The sequence below is a fragment of the Muntiacus reevesi genome, chromosome 4 (assembly GCF_963930625.1).
Source record: "Muntiacus reevesi chromosome 4, mMunRee1.1, whole genome shotgun sequence".
Classification (NCBI taxonomy): domain Eukaryota; kingdom Metazoa; phylum Chordata; class Mammalia; order Artiodactyla; family Cervidae; genus Muntiacus; species Muntiacus reevesi.
In genome coordinates this window covers 7,308,722-7,328,971 of record NC_089252.1, presented here as the reverse complement: position 1 = coordinate 7,328,971, position 20,250 = coordinate 7,308,722, and the positions used below count along the sequence as shown (strand labels likewise).

Below are 20,250 nucleotides of genomic sequence, written 5' to 3'. Positions count from 1 at the left end.
ATTTATTTCAATTATTTTTTAAAAAATTCACTGGCAGAACATCAATAAGGTTATAGTATAAAAGTGTCACTAGGTTAACAATGAGAGTAGAGATTCTATGCATTTGAGCCAAAAACAACACATTTTTAAAACTGGTTACCGGATAAAAGGCATTAAAATCACTGCACTATTAATATAAATATTAATCCTATATATTCTTTTCTAGTTTTTCTCTTATGGGTTTACTACAACATGGACTATAAATAACAACCATTATCAGAAGGTCTGTTAAACAAACAAGAGGAGCCAGGGCAAAAGCTGCCTGGGATTTTCAATAATTGGCAGCGTTACGAGGTTTGTAAAGTCTGGAAAAATGAATTTTCCAAGAGTTAAAGGAGATCCAGGCCTTAACAACCACCTGAATGCCCATAAAGCTGCCCTCAATACACCTCACCTAGATTCAGTGACTCCCCTGAAGATGTATTCTAATGAAAACTGAAAAAGGAATCTGAGATCTTATCCAAGACCCTGGGGTGTGAGATGCCACAATGTGATGCATACACACATATATGGGAGGAGGACATGTGGATAAGGCCCAGGGCAGAGAGGATGTCCCATCTCCCCACAGAGAGCACTTTTCTATCTTCCAAACATCTAAAAAGCAGCAGGCTATAAAAAGTCGGCTAAAACTATTTACTGACTTAACATTTAGAACATGAAACAGAAAATTAATCCAACAGAAACCAAAGAAAGGTTACGTTATGACACTGTGTACTAACCCAGAAAAGAAGATGCTAAGATCAATGTGTATTTAACTACAAACAAATCTGCTTATTATCAGAGAAACAATATAGTCAGTGGGAAAGAGAAACTGGCTGAACTGAAAGCAAAAGGGTGTGATGTACGGCAAACGACTTAAACTCTTTGTGCTAAATTTTCTTATTCTACAAAATGAGGAGAATAATGGTTTGCAACTCAAACCATTATACAAGTTGATATTTATAATGCTTCTAGAAGAGTGCCTAGAACACAGTAAACTCCATGCTAATGATTATTATTTCTGCTTAAAATTATTTTTAACACCATCGAAACTGGTAAATATGATCAAGCATAAAAAGATCTCTATATTCTCTTTTAAGGGATCCTGTTGGCTTGTACGAAGTTTCATCACTAAGGAAATATATACAAATATAAAAATATATATGCTGAAACTCTATCATCAATTAATTTCAAAGATCTAGAAGGCTGATAACTGTTTAAAGGCACCTACCTGCCAAGTATAATCCTTTATAATTACTGAAGGCATTGGAATTACAAGGAGATTCTGAAAAATAAATGCAGCCTGAAATTAAAGGGAAAAAAAATGTCAATACTGCCATCTTGTTGTCATGTCTGAAATAACCAATATACTATAATTTAATAACAAAAAAAAGCATATCCCTGGTCAGCTGAACATGCTAAGAGATCATCGTGAGAACTCCCCAACTGCCATAATAGTGGGAGAAACTACTTCATCAGGAAAGATATTTTTTCCTATATCAGAATGTTGTCTTTCCAAAAAATGATATGTAAAACATAAACTATTCGGGCAGCATTTAAGAAATATATTTCCTGTTTCTATTACTCTCTTTCAGATCATATGCACACACCTCTCTCCTCCTCTCTTTCTACCTATCTCATACAAGTTCCTCTCACTAAGAAATGGCAAATTAGAAACACAAACTACAAAAATCCAACTTGACCTAGGTCCTGAAGACAGCCAAGTTAAATAATCACACTAATATGAACACTGATTACCTATTCAGTGAAAGATTATGTTATAAAAGGAGAACATCCAGAGTAACAGGGGATCGGAGGGAGGGAAATTTTCAACACTCTTCACTGGAGGCCAACAGATAAATATTAACAGTTGGTAAATCAAGAAGAAGCTATACGTTTAAGCATTACTATCAAGAAACAAGTTAACAAGAAAACTACAGCCTTTGGATTTTGGAACTGGAAAATGGCTAATGGTGGGCCTGGGAGCATATATTTTCTTTACAAGTCTCTAAGCACTATCAGATTACTGTTTCTAAAATGGTCTGTGTCAATCATCTCTGATAAAAGCAGCAGTAAAGAAAATCACAAACTGTCTGGAGAGAATTAAAATAGCATTGACTTTTCCTCTTTACATGCTATGAGTATTTTTACAGCTCCTTATCTTAAGTAAAGCTTTATAAACTTGAATACTGAGATAATTTTTTTCCTGTGAACTACTTTTTAACGTATAATAAAGTAGAAGAGTCCGTATTAAAACAGACTCAATTCTGCTTCGATCTTTCAGAGCAAAGGAATCCAGCTTTTACTGTGAATCAATACCATTCTGCTCTCATGTCATTTGGGTTTTCTGTAAGCAGAAGAGACAAAGGTCAGCAGTCAGTCCACCGCAGTGAACAGGGAGTATGGTTTACAAGAACATTCACAACAGATTTCCAAGGGAAACAAGAAGGAAGAACTACACAGACAAGCCTACCTCCCGGCGCACCATGCTGCATTCCGACTGGTCCAGAAGAATGTTCACCACTGTTCCCCAGAGCCCACCAGAAATGTTTTGACAACTGTTTGCCAAGGCCACACAGCCAGTTTCAAGGGTGGTTAGTGCTGATCCTAATCCCAATGAAGTGAACCTCACCTGGTCAAATTAGAGAAAATGTTGTGAAATAAAAAAACCTGATTTCATAACATGAATTCTTAATTTCTCTGGTAAAGAAAATACCATATTCTTATGACATTGTCTTGGCAAATCCTAAATTATAAGACACAAAGAATACTGTCCTATAAATCTATGGATGAATAAAACTTCTATACCTAATATAAATAATAAAAGCAAATATCACAAAAAGTCAAAACCAGGTATAAATAAGAAGACTAAAAAAACCCACAGTGTAAAAGCCTTTTTCGAGAGAAAGCATACAGTACTTACATATCTTTTATGAACATGATTCTTGTTTATTTCCCATTTTTAAGAGGATACTATTATTTTGTTCCACCTTCCTTAATTTTTCAGTGTTTCTTTCAAATAAACAGTTTAAATTTCTTTGAAATTTCTTTTCAAAAAGAAATAACTGAATTATCTTTTTATAACGCATTTAGTATTTTTTCCAAAATTATTTTAAAAGAAAAATGTTTCAAGTAAGATGGATAAGATATAATATGTTTGCCCCAGTACTCCTGCGGCTCTAGCTATGTATTCTGGTGAACTTCCAAATTCTGATTACAAAATAGAGCTTCCCTGTGATAACCACAGGGTAACAAAAAGCAATGCAGTCATAACACAGCGAAGAAACAAGCCCAAGTTCAATGTGGCTAAAGAATGTACTTCTAGCTGTTAACACTATATATCTTTAATATTACGGGCTTCCCTGATGGCTCGAGTGGTAAAGAGCCTCCCTGCAGTGCGGGAGACCTGGGTGTGATTCCCGGGTTGGAAAGATCCCCTGGAGGAGGGCATGGCAACCCACTCCAGTATTCTTGCCTGGAGAGTCCTCATGGACAGAAGAGCTGGCGTGCTACAGTCCACGGGGTCACACACAGTCAGACAAGACTGAGTAAGTAAGCACAGGACATTAATATATACTCAAAAATTTGCTAAGAGGTAGATCTTACGGTAAGTATTCTAATCACAAAAACAGCAAAGAAGACAAAATGAAACTTTTGGAGGTGGAGGACTGGTTTATGGCATTGATTTTGGTGAGGTATATTTCACGGGTGTGTTTTTATCTCCAAATTCATGAAATTGCACACATCAAATATGTAGAGAATTTTGTATGGCAACCATACCTCAATAAAGTGGTTTAAAAAAATAAGATCAGTAGACAAATGGCCAAACAGGAAAACTCATTAATATAAAACACTGCAGTGTAGTGTTATAATTCTATTAAATGATACTCGAATGTCACTTGGCCACTATTCCTCTAAACTGTTCAAAAATGGCTGGACTTCTCCAATAATTTTTTCACTGTTCTTTATAAATCTGACTGATAGATTTTATAATACTTCCTCTTTCTATTTTTAATCTGCACTCTGAATTTGGCTGAATATGGGGGTGCCATGAACTGAATTATGTACCCCCAAATTTCATATGTGGAAGCCCTAACTCCCAGAGTATCTAAGGATAGGGCTTTTCAGGGGATGACTAAGGTTAAATGAGGCCATGAGGACTGGGTCCTAATCTGACAGAACTGGTGGCCTTGTAAGAAGGGGAAGAGAGAAAAGGTCCTATAAGCATGAAGTGAAAAGGGAGCCACATGAAAGCCAGAAAGAGTCCTTGCCAGGCCTGACCATGTGGGTGGGCACCTAGATCTCCAACTTCCCACCTCCAGACGTGTGAGAAAATAAGTATCTTTGATCAAGCCAACCAGTCTATGGTGTTTTATTATGCAGCCCAACCTGCTCAAGATAGGTAAATACAGCTTAAGGTCTAGTCACTAAAATAATCTCATTTAGAAAATATGAACATGTATATACATGTGGCTTTTTGCTTCATCTGTTCTCTAATCCACACATAATAGACTCGATTCTCCTTCACACTGACCTCTGGGTCTCGGTCAACCCACAATGGAATCAGCCAAGCCAATCCCTGCTGAGTGGGAGCATGGTCTTCACTCTGACTCCCCAAAGGCAAGAACCAAAGTGACATCCAGTCCTAGAATGGAAAAAGGGAACAGAAACACACCAGGTAAGTTTCTAAGGAAAAAAACAGAGTTTAAAATATCTGAATTTTAAAAAGCAAAACAAAGTAAAAATTTTATACTAAAGACTTGGCTTTAATTCATTATTTAGCCAACATACGGCAAACAAAAATCTCAGCTCCTCCTTAAGAAGTTACACATGTCCCTTTTTTCTTCAGAACTGCTATTTTCCCAGTAATTTAGACAAAAATGCAGTTCTACAGTGCATGTAGATTTCAAGTAAAATAAAAAAGCAAAATTCAGATTTGTATAAAATACAGCTTCTAAGAAACTGCTTAGTTAAAAACCATTTTTGTCTCCTAAAAAGGAGACATGAAAAGACATTTCTCGAGTAAACAGACAGGCCTGAAACATCAGACACAGCACACTCCCTTCCTGGCAACCGTGGGAGGACAGGCGGCTGCGAGTGCGCTCACCGAGCTCTGGGCCTGGGCCATCATCTCGTGCGACAAGTGCAGCAGGCAGAGAACGGTGCTCTTTGTGACCCCTTTTCCCATGAAGGACATCGCATTTCCTCCGCGCTCCACGTAGAAGGATGTGATGACCTGAAGAGCAAACGCACACAATTCAGGGGCAGCTTTACTCTTCGAGGCTAAATGCATACCTTTCTACTGACTCATCTGAGCTGGACCCTAACCACGTAAAGTATTCATACATTGGCAGATTCTCAGTTTATACACTTAAAAATGGTTCAGAAGGTAAAATTTCATTATATGTATTGCATCACAAGTAAACATTCTTCATACAAACTTTTTTTTCTTCAAAATTCTAACAAAGCATGTGTAGTATACACCTAGGAGATTCTGTGATTTAAAATATGCTTATAACATTTCAAATATTATAATATCCTTTTGAAGTAAGAGTTCAGTTTATAAATATCTTGTTGAAAAGTATACTTAGACAATGCTAGCTATACAGAACTCTTACTAACCACCAGAGTTAGGCTAGGTTTCTAGAATTATGGTTCAAATGTAAACAGACAGTTTCTCCATTCATAAGCCATCTTAGATTTCTGTTCCATATCTAAATATATATTAGTTGTTTAAATCATTGGCTGTCAGCTTTTCATCTCCCACATATCTGAGGGATTTAACATATTTCCACCAATAACAACAAAAGAAATGTTTCTTATTTAAAGCTATCTGCCCTTTTCTGGGCAAAGGTCTGTATAGTCAAAGCTATGGTTTTTCCAGTAGTTATGTACTGATGTGAGAGTTGGACTATAAAGAAAGCTGAGCACTGAAGAATTGATGCTTTGGAACTATGGTTCTGGAGAAGACTCTTGAGAGTCCCTTGGACTGCAAGGAGATCAACCCAGTCAAGCCTAAAGGAAATCAGTCCTAAATATTCATTGGAAGGACTGATGATGACACTCCAATACTTTGGCCACCTGAGGCGAAGAGCCGACTCATTGGAAAAGACCCTGATACTGGGAAAGATTGAAGCAAAAGGAGAAGGGGACAACAGAGGATGAGATGGTTGGATGGCATCACCAACTCAATGGACATGACTCTGAACAAACTTCAGGAGACAGTGGAAGACAGAGGAGCCTGGCGGGCTGCAGGCCCTGGAGTTACAAAGAGCTGGACATGATTTAGCAACTGAACAACAACAGACCCTTATCTGAGAAGCTGAACCAGAATGAACATAGGGAGTTAGGGGACAGCCATTTGAGGAAAAAGTCCTTCCATCTGATTTAGAAAATCCTTGAAAATATGTTACAGATTCCTCTGAAATATGTCTATGTACATCATATAATGTCCCACACACAGGGGTTCAATAAACAATTACTGACACTGAATAACAATCCTCACAGCTTTCAATTCAAGCAAACAACAAAAAATTCAAAGTGACAAAAGATCACTACACAATTCACAAAATTTTAATTTAAAAAAGAATGCTAAAATGAAAGAATTTCACAATTCATACGGAAATACAAAAAACCCCAAATAGTCAAAGCAGTCTTGAGAAAGAACGGATCTGGAGGAATCAACTTTCCTGACTTCAGATTATATTACAAAGCTACAGTCATCAAGACTGTAGTACTGGCACAAAACAGAAATATAAACCAATGGAAAAGATAGAAAGCCCAGAAATAAACCCATGCACTTATGAGTATCTTATTTTTGACAAAGGAGGCAAGAATATACAATGGGGCAAAGACAGCCTGTTCAATAAATGGTGCTGGGAAAACTGGACAGCTACATGTAAAAGAACGAAATTAGAACACTTCCTAACACCATATACAAAGATAAACTCAAAATGGATTAAAGACCTAAATCTAAGACCAGAAACTATAAAGCTCACAGAGAAAAACATAAGCAGAACACTTGATGACATAAATCAAAGCAAGATTCTCTATGACCCACCTCCTAGAGTAATGAAAATAAACACAAAAGTAAACAAGTGGGACCTGATTAAACTTAAAAGCTTTTGCACAGCAAAGGAAACTATAAGCAAGGTGAAAAGACAACCCTCAGAATGGGAGAAAATAATAGCAAATGAAACAACTGGACAAAGGATTAATTTCCAAAATACATAAGAGCTCATACAACTCAATACCAGAAAAACAAACAACAACAATGAAAAAGTGGGAAAAAGACCCAAACAGACATTTCTCCATAGAAGACATACAGACGGCTAACAAACACATGAAAAGATGTTTAACATCGCTCATTATTAGAGAAATGCAAATCAAAACTACAATGAGACAGCACCTCACACCAGTCAGAATGGTCATCATCAAAAAGTCAACAAACAATAAATGTTGGAGAGGGAGTGGAGAAAAGGGACCGCTCTTGCACTGTTGGTGGGAATGTAAACTGATACAGCCACCATGGAAGACAATATGGAGATTCCTTAAAAAACTAGGAATAAAATCACCATATGACCCAGCAATCCTACTCCTAGGCAAATGCCCTGAGGAAACCAAAAGTGAAAAAGATACATGTATCCCACTTCATTGCAGCACTATTTACAATAGCTAGAACATGGAAGCTATCTAGATGTCCATCAACAGATGAATGGATAAAGAAGTTGTGGTACATATACACTGGAATATCACTCACCATTAAAAAGGAACGCATTTGAGTCAGTTCTAATGAGGTGGATGAACCCAGAGTCTATTATATTGAGTGAAGTAAGTGAGAAAGAGAAAGCTAAGTATTGTATTCTAACACATATACATGGAATCTAGAAAAACGGTACAGAACAATTTATCTATAGGGCACCAGTGGAGAAACAAACAAAGAATAGACCTATGGACGTGGGGAGAGGGGAGGACAGAGTAAGATGTATGGAAAGAGTAACATAGAAACTTACATTACCATATGAAAAAAAAAAAAAAAGAATGCTAACTATTTTTCAGTTCAGTTCAGTTGCTCAGTCATCTCTGACTCTTTGCGACCCCATGAATCGCAGCATGCCAGGCCTCCCTGTCCATCACAAACTCCTGGAGTTTACTCAAACTCATGTCCATCGAGTCGGTGATGCCATCCAGCCATCTCATCCTCTGTCATCCCCTTCTCCTGCCCCCAATCCCTCCCAGCATCAGGGTCTTTTCCAATGAGTCAGCTCTTCGCATCAGGTGGTCAAAGTACTGGAGTTTCAGCCTCAGCATCAGTCCTTCCAATGAAAACCCAGGATTGATCTCCTTTACAATGGACTGGCTAGATCTCCTTACAGTCCAAGGGACTCTCAAGAGTCTTTTCCAACACCACAGTTCAAAAGCATCAATTCTTCGGCGCTCAGCTTTCTTCACAGTCCAACTCTCATATCCATACATGACCACTGGAAAAACCATAGCCTTGACTAGATGGACCTTTGTTGGCAAAGTAATGTCTCTGCTTTTTAATACGCTGTCTAGGTTGGTCATAATTTTCCTTCCAAGGAAAATTTTAATTTCATGGCTGCAATCACTATCTGCAGTGATTTTGGAGCCCCCCAAAATAAAGTCTGACACTGTTTCCATGGTTTCCCCATCTGTTTCCCATGAAGTGATGGGACCAGATGCCATGATCTTAGTTTTCTGGATGTTGAGCTTTAAGCCAACTTTTTCACTCTCCTCTTTCACTTTCATCAAGAGGCTTTTTAGTTCCTCTTCACTTTCTGCCATAAGGGTGGTGTCATCTGCATAAGTGAGGTTATTGATATTTCTCCCAACAATCTTGATTCCAGCTTGTGCTTCTTGCAGCTCAGCGTTTCTCATGATGTACTCTGCATATAAGTTAAATAAGCAGGGTGACAATATACAGCCTTGACGTACTCCTTTTCCTATTTGGAACCAGTCTGTTGTTCCATGTCCAGTTCTAACTGTTGCTTCCTGACCTGCATATGAAAGAAGGGATGGAGCCAAAGCAAAAAAAATACCCAGTTGTGAATGTGACTGGTGATAGAAGCAAGGTCCGATGCTGTAAAGAGCAATATTGCATAGGAACCTGGAATGTTAGGCCCAAGAATCAAAGCAAATTGGAAATGGTCAAACAGGAGATGGCAAGAGTGAATGTCGACATTCTAGGAATCAGCGAACTAAGATGGACTGGAATGGGTGAATTTAACTCAGATGACCATTATATCTACTATTGTGGGCAGGAATCCCTTAGAAGAAATGGAGTAGCCATCATGGTCAACAAAAGAGTCCAAAATGCGGTACTTAGATGCAATCTCAAAAATGACAGAATGATCTCTGTTCATTTCCAAAGCAAACCATTCACTATCACGATAATCCAAGTCTACGCCCCAACCAGTAACGCTGAAGAAGCTGAAGTTGAACAGTTCTATGAAGACCTACAAGACCTTTTAGAAATAACACGCAAAAAAGATGTCCTTTTCATTACAGGGGACTGGAATGCAAAGGTAGGAAGTCAAGAAACAGCTGGAGTAACAGGCATATTTGGCCTTGGAGTACGGAATGAAGCAGGTTAAAGGCTAATAGAGTTTTGCCAAGGGAACGCACTGGTCATAGCAAACACCCTCTTCCAACAACACAAGAGAAGACTCTACACATGAACATCACCAAATAGTCAACACCGAAATCAGATTGATTATATTCTTTGCAGCCAAAGATGGATAAGCTCTACACAGTCAGCAAAAACAAGACTGGGAGCTGACTGTGCCTCAGATCATGAACTCCCTACTGCCAAATTCACACTTAAACTGAAGAAAGTACGGAAAACGACTAGATCATTGAGGTATGACCTAAATCAAATCCCTTATGATTATACAGTGGAAGTGAAAAATAGATTTAAGGGACTAGATCTGATAGGCAGTGTGCCTGATGAACTATGGCCTGAGGTTCGTGACACTGTACAGGAGATAGAGATCAGACCATACCCCTGGAAAAGAAATGCAAAAAAGCAAAAGGGCTGTCTGAGGAGGCCTTACAAATAGCTGTGAAAAGAAGAGAAGTGAAAAGCAAAGGAAAAGGAAAGATATACCCACTTGAATGCAGAGTTCCAAAAAATAGCAAGGAGAGATAAAGCCTTCCTCAGCGATCCATGCAAAGAAATAGAGGAAAACAACAGAATGGGAAAGACTAGAGATCTCTTCTAAAAGATTAGCGATACCAAGGGAACATTTCATGCAAAGACGGGTCAATAAAGGACAGAATGGTAGGGACCTAACAGAAGTAAAAGGTATTAAGAAGAGGTGGCAAGAATACACAGAAGAACTGTACAAAAAAGATCTTCACAGCCCAGATAATCACAATGGTGTGATCACTCACACTCACCTAGAGCCAGACATCCTGGAATGTGAAGTCAAGTGGGCCTTAGGAAGCATCACTATGAACAAAGCTAGTGGATGTGATGGAATTCCAGTTGAGCTATTTCAAATCCTGAAAGATGATGCTGTGAAAGTGCTGCATTCAATATGCCAGCAAATTTGGAAAACTCAGCAGTGGCCACAGGACTGAAAAAGGTCAGTTTCCATTTCAATCCCAAAGAAAGGCAATGCCAAAGAATGCTCAAACTACTGCACAACTGCACTCATCTCACACGCTAGCAAAGTAATGCGCAAAATTCTCCAAGCCAGGCTTCAGCAATACGTGAACCGTGAACTTCCAGATGTTCAAGATGGTTTTAGAAAAGGCAGAGGAACCAGAGATCAAATCACCAACATCCGCTGGATCATCGAAAAAGCAAGAGAGTTCTATTTCTGCTTTATTGACTATGCCAAGGCCTTTGACTGTGTGGATGACAGTAAACTATGGAAGGATCATAGTCAGTAGTAAAAAAAAAAAAAAAAAAAAGAAACTTGTTTAGCTACTGAAGTAAGCAGAAGAACGCAAATAAGATTAAATATGTATTACTGTCCTGTCATTTAATATAAAGATTTTCTTCCCAAGATGTTATACTGACATGAAGATAAAATGCATTCCTGTGTTTATTCCAAAGCTTTGTTAATAAGGTTTTCATAAAACTAGGATCATACTTTTTGTCTGTTCCTTAGCTGTGCTGATTTTTCACTACCCCAAATACAACTGAGCTTAGAGTGATATTATTTTCTTTTTGCCTTGACTTTTTAGCTAGAACTAAATCTTTTTGTTCTTCAATAACATAGAAAGCTCATTTTAATTTGGGTGTTTGAAACACAGATGTGATCTGAAGTCTCTCCTCTTACACAGCTTTTACAAACAAAAAGCACTTCTGATGGTTTCTAAAAATAAACAGGAAAATATTTCTTCAGTTACTGCTGTAGCAGGTCCTCACATATTCCTGATTTGTAACTGACAGAATCACCTCATAGAGGCGATGTGTTCCAAAAGGTTGATAAAGGAGTATTTATACATTGCATTATAAATAAAGCTATAAATTAGATACTTGTAAGTCAGTTTAGTTCAGTCGCTCAATCATGTCCGACTCCTTGCGACCCCATGAACCGCAGCACGCCAGGCCTCCCCGTCCATCACCAACTCCCGGAGTTTAGTCAAATTCATATCCATTGAATCAGTGATGCCATCCAACCATCTCATCCTCTGTCATCCCCTCTCCTCCTGCCCTCAATCTTTCCCAGCATCAGGATATTTTCAAAAGAGTTAGTTCTTCGCAACAGGCAGCCAAAGTATTGGAGTTTCAGCTTCAGCATCAGTCCTTCCAATGAATACTTGTAGACTGAATTACATTAAAAGCATTGGAGGAGTTGACTTTTTAAAAAACATGGTAAGTATTTACTTAATATATTTGTTCCAGAATTGCATATATTTCTGACCAAAGACACCTTTAAATACGAGATGTGTGTGTTTGTGCGTGTGTGTATGTATGCTTAGTCATGTCCAACTCTCCGTGACCTGATGACTGTAGCCCACCAGGCTCCTCTGTCCATGGAATTTTTCAGGCTAGAATACCGGAATGGGTTGCTGTTTCCCACTCCATGAATATGAAATAACTAATTAATATACTGATACTTTGCTCCTTTTCAGTATTTATAATTACTCAAAAAAATAGTTCACTAAAGTGACTAATAAATTTTACATTATAGTCACATTAAATTTTATAGGACAGCTGGGAGTGTTTAAAATTTTGAAATTTAAAAAAAAAAGTAAGATGTACTTTTGGAAACAAATCCTAGATAGTATCATCTGAAGTATGATTTACAAAAGGGTTAATAGACACATATAAACAAGTTACCCAAATAAAGGGGCTTAATTAAGTGTAAGCCTTACTTTTCTTAAAAATGAGTTTATTCATAAAAGTAACCTTAGTTACACATTTGCTAATAAAAATCATTAAAACATTTAACCATGATGAGTCATAAACAATACTCCAGGAGACAGTGAAGGTCAGGGGAGCTTGGCATGCTGCACCTTATGGGGTCGCAGAGAGTCGGACACAACCGAGACTGACCAACAACATAAACAGTAATAATCGACATTAAATACAGCAGCACTCACAATGCGCTTCATACTGCGCCTGGCACACACTGAGTGATCAATAAACAGTGAACAGCTTTGATCTAGGGTTGTATTACTGCTGTTTACAGTCAGTGGCTATTTTTACTTACTTCGAGGAGACCTGACAAGTACTTCCCGCAAATGTCGAGTGGCTTTGTGAGAGGAGAGTGTGCGCTCCACCCCAGACATGCCGTGAGGTGGGCCATCCCCCGCAATGTCCTCTCAAGGGACGGCAGGCCATAGAAGTGAGGAGCGTCCGTGACTCGCAGACACTGGAGTAGTTTCAGGGCCAGCTGTGTTTGGAAAACGTAAAAAAGCTCCAAGCATTTTCTGTGTACATGAAGGAGGGAAAAAAATCAACCACAGAACAAATGTAATGGGTTTAATGGGCTTTCTTACTGGTGGTAGAGGGTTACTAACAATTCACTGTATCATAAAAGTAGGAACTAGTGGAAATGGCACTAAATATTCCCTCTTAAAACAAGTCTTTCCAAGGAAAACACAGTGAATATACCATCCAGAATATATAATGTAAAACATAAATAACAATTACACTGAAAAATGCATAAATGGGTACCAGTGTTGACAACTGATAATGAAATTAAAAGTTAACCCAGAGTTACCACATGAACCCACAATTCCAGTCCTAGGTATACACTCAGAACTGAAAACACACATTAACACAGAAATTTGTAGATGAATGATCGTAACACCACAATTCACCACAGTGAAAGGAGGACTCAAAGTCCCCCAGCAGGTGAACAGATAAGCAGAACGTGGCACATCTGTCCATGGACTATCATTTAGTCACCGCCATCTGCTACAACGTGGACAGACCTTGAAAACATGATGCTAAATGAAAAGAGCCAGACATAAAAAAGGTCATATATTGCTTGACTCCGGTTATATGAAATGTCCAGAATACACAAATTCATAGAGAAAGAAGATTAATTAATGGTTACTAGGGGTCTGGGTAAGGGTGAATGGCGACAGACTGCTTTGGGGTAATGAAAATGTTCTGGAACTAACCAGTGACAGTTGCACACTGTGTATATATATATATATATATTAAAACCCACTCAACTGAATACTTTAAAATTAAAACTATGAATTTAAAATTATTGTTAAAATTATGAGTTTAAAACTTTTAAGTCAGAGTTACAGACATACACTTGAAAATCATCAATGCAAAAATTTGTGAAGTCATAGAAATGGGTATGACTGCTCAGTCAGATGTGTAGAAAACTAGAAGAGAACTAAGAACTAAGTGAAAGTGTTAGTCCCTTCATCGTGTCCGACTCTTGTGTTTGTGTGTCCAACTCTGCAACTCTGTGGACGACAGCCCACCAGGCTCCTCTGTCCGTGCAATTCTCTAGGCAAGAAGACTAGAGTGGGTTGCCATTCCCTTCTCCAGATCTTCCTGGGTCTCCTGCATTGCAGACGGATTCTTTACTATCTTAGCCACCAGAGAAGCCCCAAGAACTAAGCCTAGAGACAACAAAATAGTGTGCGCGCGCGTGTTGTATATGTGAAATTACAATCAGGACTGAAATAAAAACAGTCCACCACAACTGATTTTTACTGAAATCTTTCCTCCTCTTAATTTGAAACAAGTGAAAAGACTCTTCGGAAATCAAAAGAAAACTAGGTTCTACATAAATGTCCCCAAACCTCCAATGATCCCAATGGTACCTGTCAGTAACGGCCTCAAAACTGAGCAGCAAGGTACTAAAGAGAGCAATCAGCTCTTTCTGGAGCTGCTGCCTGACCGCAGTGCGGACATCATCCATTTCCTCTCGCGTCTGGGACTCCGTCAGAACCAGCAGGTCCAATAGTGGATTTGGACTCTAAAAAATGAAGTTTGTAAAACATGTATTTACTCTCTAATTGAGCTATATGCTCTTCCCCCAAAAGGTTGTTTTTTGTTGTTGTTGTTAATCATGTTCTGGAGAAACTAAGACTTATTGATTTAACATAACACTTAATAATTTAACCGTTGTAGCATGATATTAGAGAGTATATTCTCCTTAAGTTACTGTGTTCATGGTTAAAAGTATTATTATTATTTATTACACTAGTCATGATAATATATGAGAAGACAAGAGAAAAGTTTTCTAAGCAGCTTTAATACCACACAAAGTCAAACAAATACCAAAAATCCTTTTCTAAAACTGCATTAACATTACAGTATCATCATCTACCACTCTGAATAAATTTCATTTTAATTTCAAAACTATGAATAAATTATGGAATATATATCACCACTCATGACATACTACAAAATTCATAATCACTGAAAAGTTTTAATTGACTATACTTACACAATTTAGGCAAATATATTTTAATTTTTCTATTGTTATATACTATGTACAGCCTTATTTACAAACATTCAACTATTGTACAGATTTTCAAGAAAAGATTCTAAAACTAAAGCCCAGAATATATTTGCTATTTTCAGAAACCAAAGCCACCACAATTCCCAGTGTACAAGAACTCTAACCAAAGAAGGAGATTGTTTTAAAGGTTATTCTTTTCTTAAAATGAGCAAAAATATTATGAAGTTATAAAAAAGTGTACAGATCAAAACTCAAGTTATCAAAAAACTAATTCAGAGGAAAAGCTTTATAGAAATTATTTTAATAATATCTTAATATCTAATCTCTAAAATATTTAAGCAGACTTAAAAGTTAAAAGAACTATGACATTAGGTTTTCCTGTTTACTTGATTAAAAATATTCAGGAATTTTTCAGGCAATTTTTGCCTCCAAATGCTTCCTTAATTTTTTAGTAATTAAAGGATAAGAGAAAATAAAAGCAAATTCAGTAGTTCAAAATCATCCTTGGGAAAGTAATAGAAACGTAAACTTTGAACAATAGGTCTATGTCCTCTGGAAGGACAATTATCTCATGAGGAACTCAAACTCAGAACTCGGGGAGAGAGCATGTCGTCTCTCAGTCAGGCCAGGTCAGTCGCTCGCTTGTGTCCGACTCTGGGACCCCATGGAGGCAGCATGCCAGGCCTCCGTGCTCATTGCCAGCTCCCGGAGTTTACTCAAACTTGAGTGCAATCAGTTGGTGATGCCATTCAGCCATCTCATCCTCTGTTGTCCCTTTCTCCTCCTGCCTCCAGCTGTTCCCAGCATCCGGTCTTTTCCAATGAGTCAGCTCTTCACATCAGGTGGCCAAAGTATTAGAGTTTCAGCTTCAGCATCAGTCCTTCCAATGAACACTCAGGAGTGATCTCCTTTAGCATGGACTGGTTGGATCTCCCTGCAGTCCAAGGGACTCTCAAGAGTCTTCTCTAACACCATAGTTCAAAAGCATCAACTCTTTGGCACTCAGCTTTCTTTATAGTCCAACTCTCACATCCATACATGACTACTAGAAAAACCACAGCTTGGGTTAGATGGACCTTTGTTGGCAAAGGAATGTCTCTGCTTTTTAATATGCTCTCTACATTGGTCATAGCTTTTCTTTCAAGGAGCAAGCATCTTTTAATTTCATGGCTGCAGTCACCATCAGCAGTGATTTTGGAGCCCAAAAAAAATAGTCTGCCACTGTTTCCACTATTTCTACATCTATTTGCCATGAAGGGATGGGACCAGATGCCATGATCTTAGTTTTCTGGATGTTGAGCTTTGAGCCAACTTTTTCACTCTCCTCTTTCACTTTCATCAAGAGGCTTTTCAGTTCCTCTTCACTTTCTGCCATAAGGGTGGTGTCATCTGCATATCTGAGGTTATTGGTATTTCTCCCGGCAATCTTGATTCCAGCTTGTGCTTCATCCAGCCCAGCATTTCTCATGATGTACTCCACATATAAGTTAAATAAGCAGGGTGGCAATATACAGCCTTGACGTACTCCTTTCCCAATTTGGAACCGGTCTGTTGTTCCATGTCCAGTTCTAACTGTTGCTTCCCGACCTGCATACAGATTTCTCAAGAGGCAGGTCAGGTGGTCTGGTATTCCCACCTCTTTCAGAATTTTCCACAGTTTGTTGTGGTCCACAGAGTCAAAGGCTTTGGCACAGTCAATAAAGCAGAAGTAGAAATTTTTCTGGAACTCTCTTGCTTTCTCAATGATCCAGCGGATGTTGGCAATTTGATCTCTGGTTCCTCTGCCTGTTCGAAATCCAGCTTGAACATCTGGAAGTTCATGGTTCACGTACTGTGTCTCTCATTTACATTAAAAGTATTTTCCTCAGTTTACCATGCCTTTATACTAGATGGCTCGGCCGGGGGTAGTAATGGTCAAGGGGTGAGAGGTCAGATTCTTCTCTCTCGCTCTCTCACATACATATATATACACACACCACACACACCCCTGTAGACTATGCCTAAATGCAGAAATTATGGTCATGGAGCACAGTTTAAGTACTATGAAAGATGAAAAGTAGAAACAACTAACAAAAGCTAGGAGATGAAAGGGGTGCCTAAAATAGGAAAATAACTCCAAAATACAGTAAGGTCAAAAGACTTATGAAAAAAAAAAGTTTGTAACCCATATCACAAATAAAGGGCTAATCTAATCTATGAAGGGCTCTTCTGTCACCAAAAAGGAAAGACAAAGGGGGAGAGTGTGTGTGTGTGAGCACACATGTGCTAGAGGAGACAAAAAACCCAATTGTGGGGCAAAACTTAACAAAGGCATCAAGGGACAATTCACAGAAAAGGAAACAAAAGAGCTTCAATCATGTAAATATCTTCATATCATTCAAAATAAGGGTTATCTATTTAAAACAAACTCAACAGAAACACATATACACATGTCTCTGCAATTTGTAAATGACTCCAGCAATTATAGTTCTAGGAGTTATTATTCTATAAATATACTTACATACGTATTATGGCCCACAGTTTCCATTTATGTTGTATTGTAACATCTTATGAAATGAGGGTAATGTGTGTTTCTTGTAATTAACTACCCAGCTTCTTTAATATCACATGGTTACTAGTGAGTTAATAAATGTTTACTGAATGCTCACTTGACTTCGCATTCCAGGTTGTCTGGCTCTATGCGAGTGATCACATCGTTGTGGTTATCTAGGTCATGAAAATCTTTTTTGTATAATTCTTCCCTGTATTTCTGCCATCTCTTCTTAATAATATCTTCTGCTTCTGTTAGGTTCGTATCATTTCTGTCCTTTATTGTGCCCATCTTTGCATGAAATGTTCCCTTGGTATCTCTAATTTTCTTGAAGAGATCTCTAGTCTTTCTCATTCTACTGTTTTCCTCTACTTCTTTGCATTGATCACTGAGGAAACCTTTCTTATCTCTCCTTGCTATTCTTTGGAACTCTGCATTCAAATGAGTATATCTTTCCTTTTCTCCTTTGCCTTTCATGTCTCCTCTTTTCACAGCTATTTGTAAAGCCTCCACAGACAACCATTCTGAATATTAAAAAGCAGAGACATTACTTTGCCAGCAAAGGTCCGCCTAGTCAAAGCTATGGTTTTTCCAGTAGTCACGTATGGATGAGAGAGTTGGACCATAAAGAAAACTGAGTGCCAAAGAATTGATGCTTTTGAACTGTGGTATTGGAGAAGACTCTTGAGAGTCCCTTCGACTGTAAGGAGATCCAACCAGTTCATTCTAAAGGAAATCAGTCCTGAATATTCATTGGAAGGACTGATGCTGAAGCTGAAACTCCAATACTTTGGCCACCTCATGCAAAGAATTGACTCATTGGAAAAGACCCTGATGCTGGGAACACTTGAAGGCAGGAGGAGAAGGGGACGACAGAGGATGGGATGGCTGGATGGCATCACTGACTCAAAGGACATGAGTGTGAGTAAACTCCGGGAGTTTGTGATGGACAGGGAGGCCTGGCGTGCTGCGGTCCATGGGGTCGCAGAGAGTCAGTCATGACTGAGGATTGAACTGAGAGCTCACTGTGGGCACGGCACCATGGCAGATGCCGGGTATGGAGTTGTGAGCAAAACAGTCCTCCTTCACACCAATCACAGTAAGGTAGACAACAGTCAACATCGAAACAATCTTTACACACATAAACATTCATATACATACCTTTTAAATCTATAACTACTTTTAAAAGCATTCTCAACTAGAATTTCTAACTTACATTATATGAGCACCTTGCATTTTTATACAGAATCGAGTCTTTAAATGAGTTTTGCAATGCATTAACATATAATGAAACATTTTTGTTTTATAAAGTCTACTATCTTCGGTTAAAGTTTAGGCCCTTTTTCCTAATTTTACTGTGTTTTTCTTGTGATTGTGCAAAGGTTTGTCTTTAGTAGCTTAAGTAAATCCAGACAGTATCTGTAAAAACAAAACACATAGACCAGCTATAAAAAGTAAGCTAGCTTCCTGGGTTCTCGGCAGGTTTCTTAAAACACATTTATCTACAAAAAGTAGAGAGTAGTAAGGGCTGGAAGGGTAAATACTACGGTAAACTTAACATTGAAGTCTGAACAGTCTGACTCATTCTTTCCAACCTGCCCAGCACTGTCCCTCTGCCTCCAGGCTTTGGCTCCCTGCCTCTTCACAGGCCTATCTGAACTTCTCCGATCTAAGAACCTCACTGAAAAATATGGTTGCAAGCTGAAAGTTCACACAGAGATCAGGTTTTGTTGAACACCAAGACTGAAGGTCCCATTCAGTCCACAGACTTTTAACTTAAACTCAGTCATGTTAGGAAGGCATACTGCTAAAAGCCATCGATTACACATAAGGACTACTTTGCTAAATATGAGCTATGTAAAAATTATACTTCTCCATATTTCCATACACAGTACTAATAATCTTTATAAATACATCATCTGTCAAACCTAAAACTCAAATTCCTTAACAGCACTTACTTGTCTAAGAAGTAATTCTAGAAGCCAGTTTAGAAGTTCTACGGGTACATTTTTCCTTTGTTCCTTCAATAACTTATTGAGAAAATGTATGATATCTATTAATAGCTTCTCATCTTCAATGCAAGCAGGAAGAACGTGCAAAAACCTACAATAAAAGAAAACCATAACCATGGTTTCTAGCCCTTTAAAGTAAGTGGTGTGCAGATAACCATTTAAGCAGCGGCTGAGCAGTGAGGGGGAGGCTGACTTGCTGTGCTTGCCAACCTCTACAGTGTAGATGCCCGGCCGTGTCTGCCTGCTGTCCACCAAGGGCCCACCCAACTGTGGGGGGAGGCCTGCAGCTCACCGTCACATGGCATCCCGTGACACAGACAGATCCATATAAACAGCTTCGAGAACACAGATAACACTGAAATGTCGTAAAATAATTAGGAAGCAATGACTCTGCATAATTGTTCCCTTTATCTTTCATATAATTTGACTGTAAGTTTACAAGATATAATTTTTAAGAGTGGTTGTGTTTAACAACTAACTTGCAAAAATTCAGAGAATTTAACCAATAGCTCTCTAACAAGGCGGTCCAAGCTCGCTCCAACACACCACTGGAAAAGGCGAATAAGATATCCAAATTGTGAGAGCTACACTAAACGAGCGTCCACATCTTAGAAACTCATATAACCTTGCATTTTGAAAACTGCACACTTTCTGTTGAAAGTTATACATTTTATACTAAAGTCCTATGAAGACTGAAATGTAAAATTGCTGGTAACAGCTGTTTATCCGTCTTGTTTCAAATGCAGCCATCTGCTATCAGTTAAACGTGTTAAAT

The 20,250-nt window shown here is 38.4% G+C and overlaps 1 protein-coding gene across 3 annotated transcripts in view; it reads right to left on the bottom strand.

Annotated features, from left to right (window-relative positions):
- Positions 1-20,250, bottom strand: part of RTTN (rotatin) — a 120,389-nt gene that overhangs the window by 51,530 nt on the left and 48,609 nt on the right. For 2 of the 3 annotated variants that reach the window (XM_065932312.1, XM_065932313.1), the window contains exons 26-32: positions 19,422-19,566; positions 14,290-14,444; positions 12,708-12,927; positions 5,126-5,254; positions 4,553-4,663; positions 2,492-2,650; positions 1,250-1,321 (exon numbers count right to left, since the gene is read on the bottom strand). In XM_065932312.1, the coding sequence (XP_065788384.1) occupies positions 1,250-1,321; positions 2,492-2,650; positions 4,553-4,663; positions 5,126-5,254; positions 12,708-12,927; positions 14,290-14,444; positions 19,422-19,566 (991 nt within the window). The remainder of the gene's footprint in view (positions 1-1,249; positions 1,322-2,491; positions 2,651-4,552; positions 4,664-5,125; positions 5,255-12,707; positions 12,928-14,289; positions 14,445-19,421; positions 19,567-20,250) is intronic. The other variant, XM_065932314.1, reaches the window with a different exon arrangement.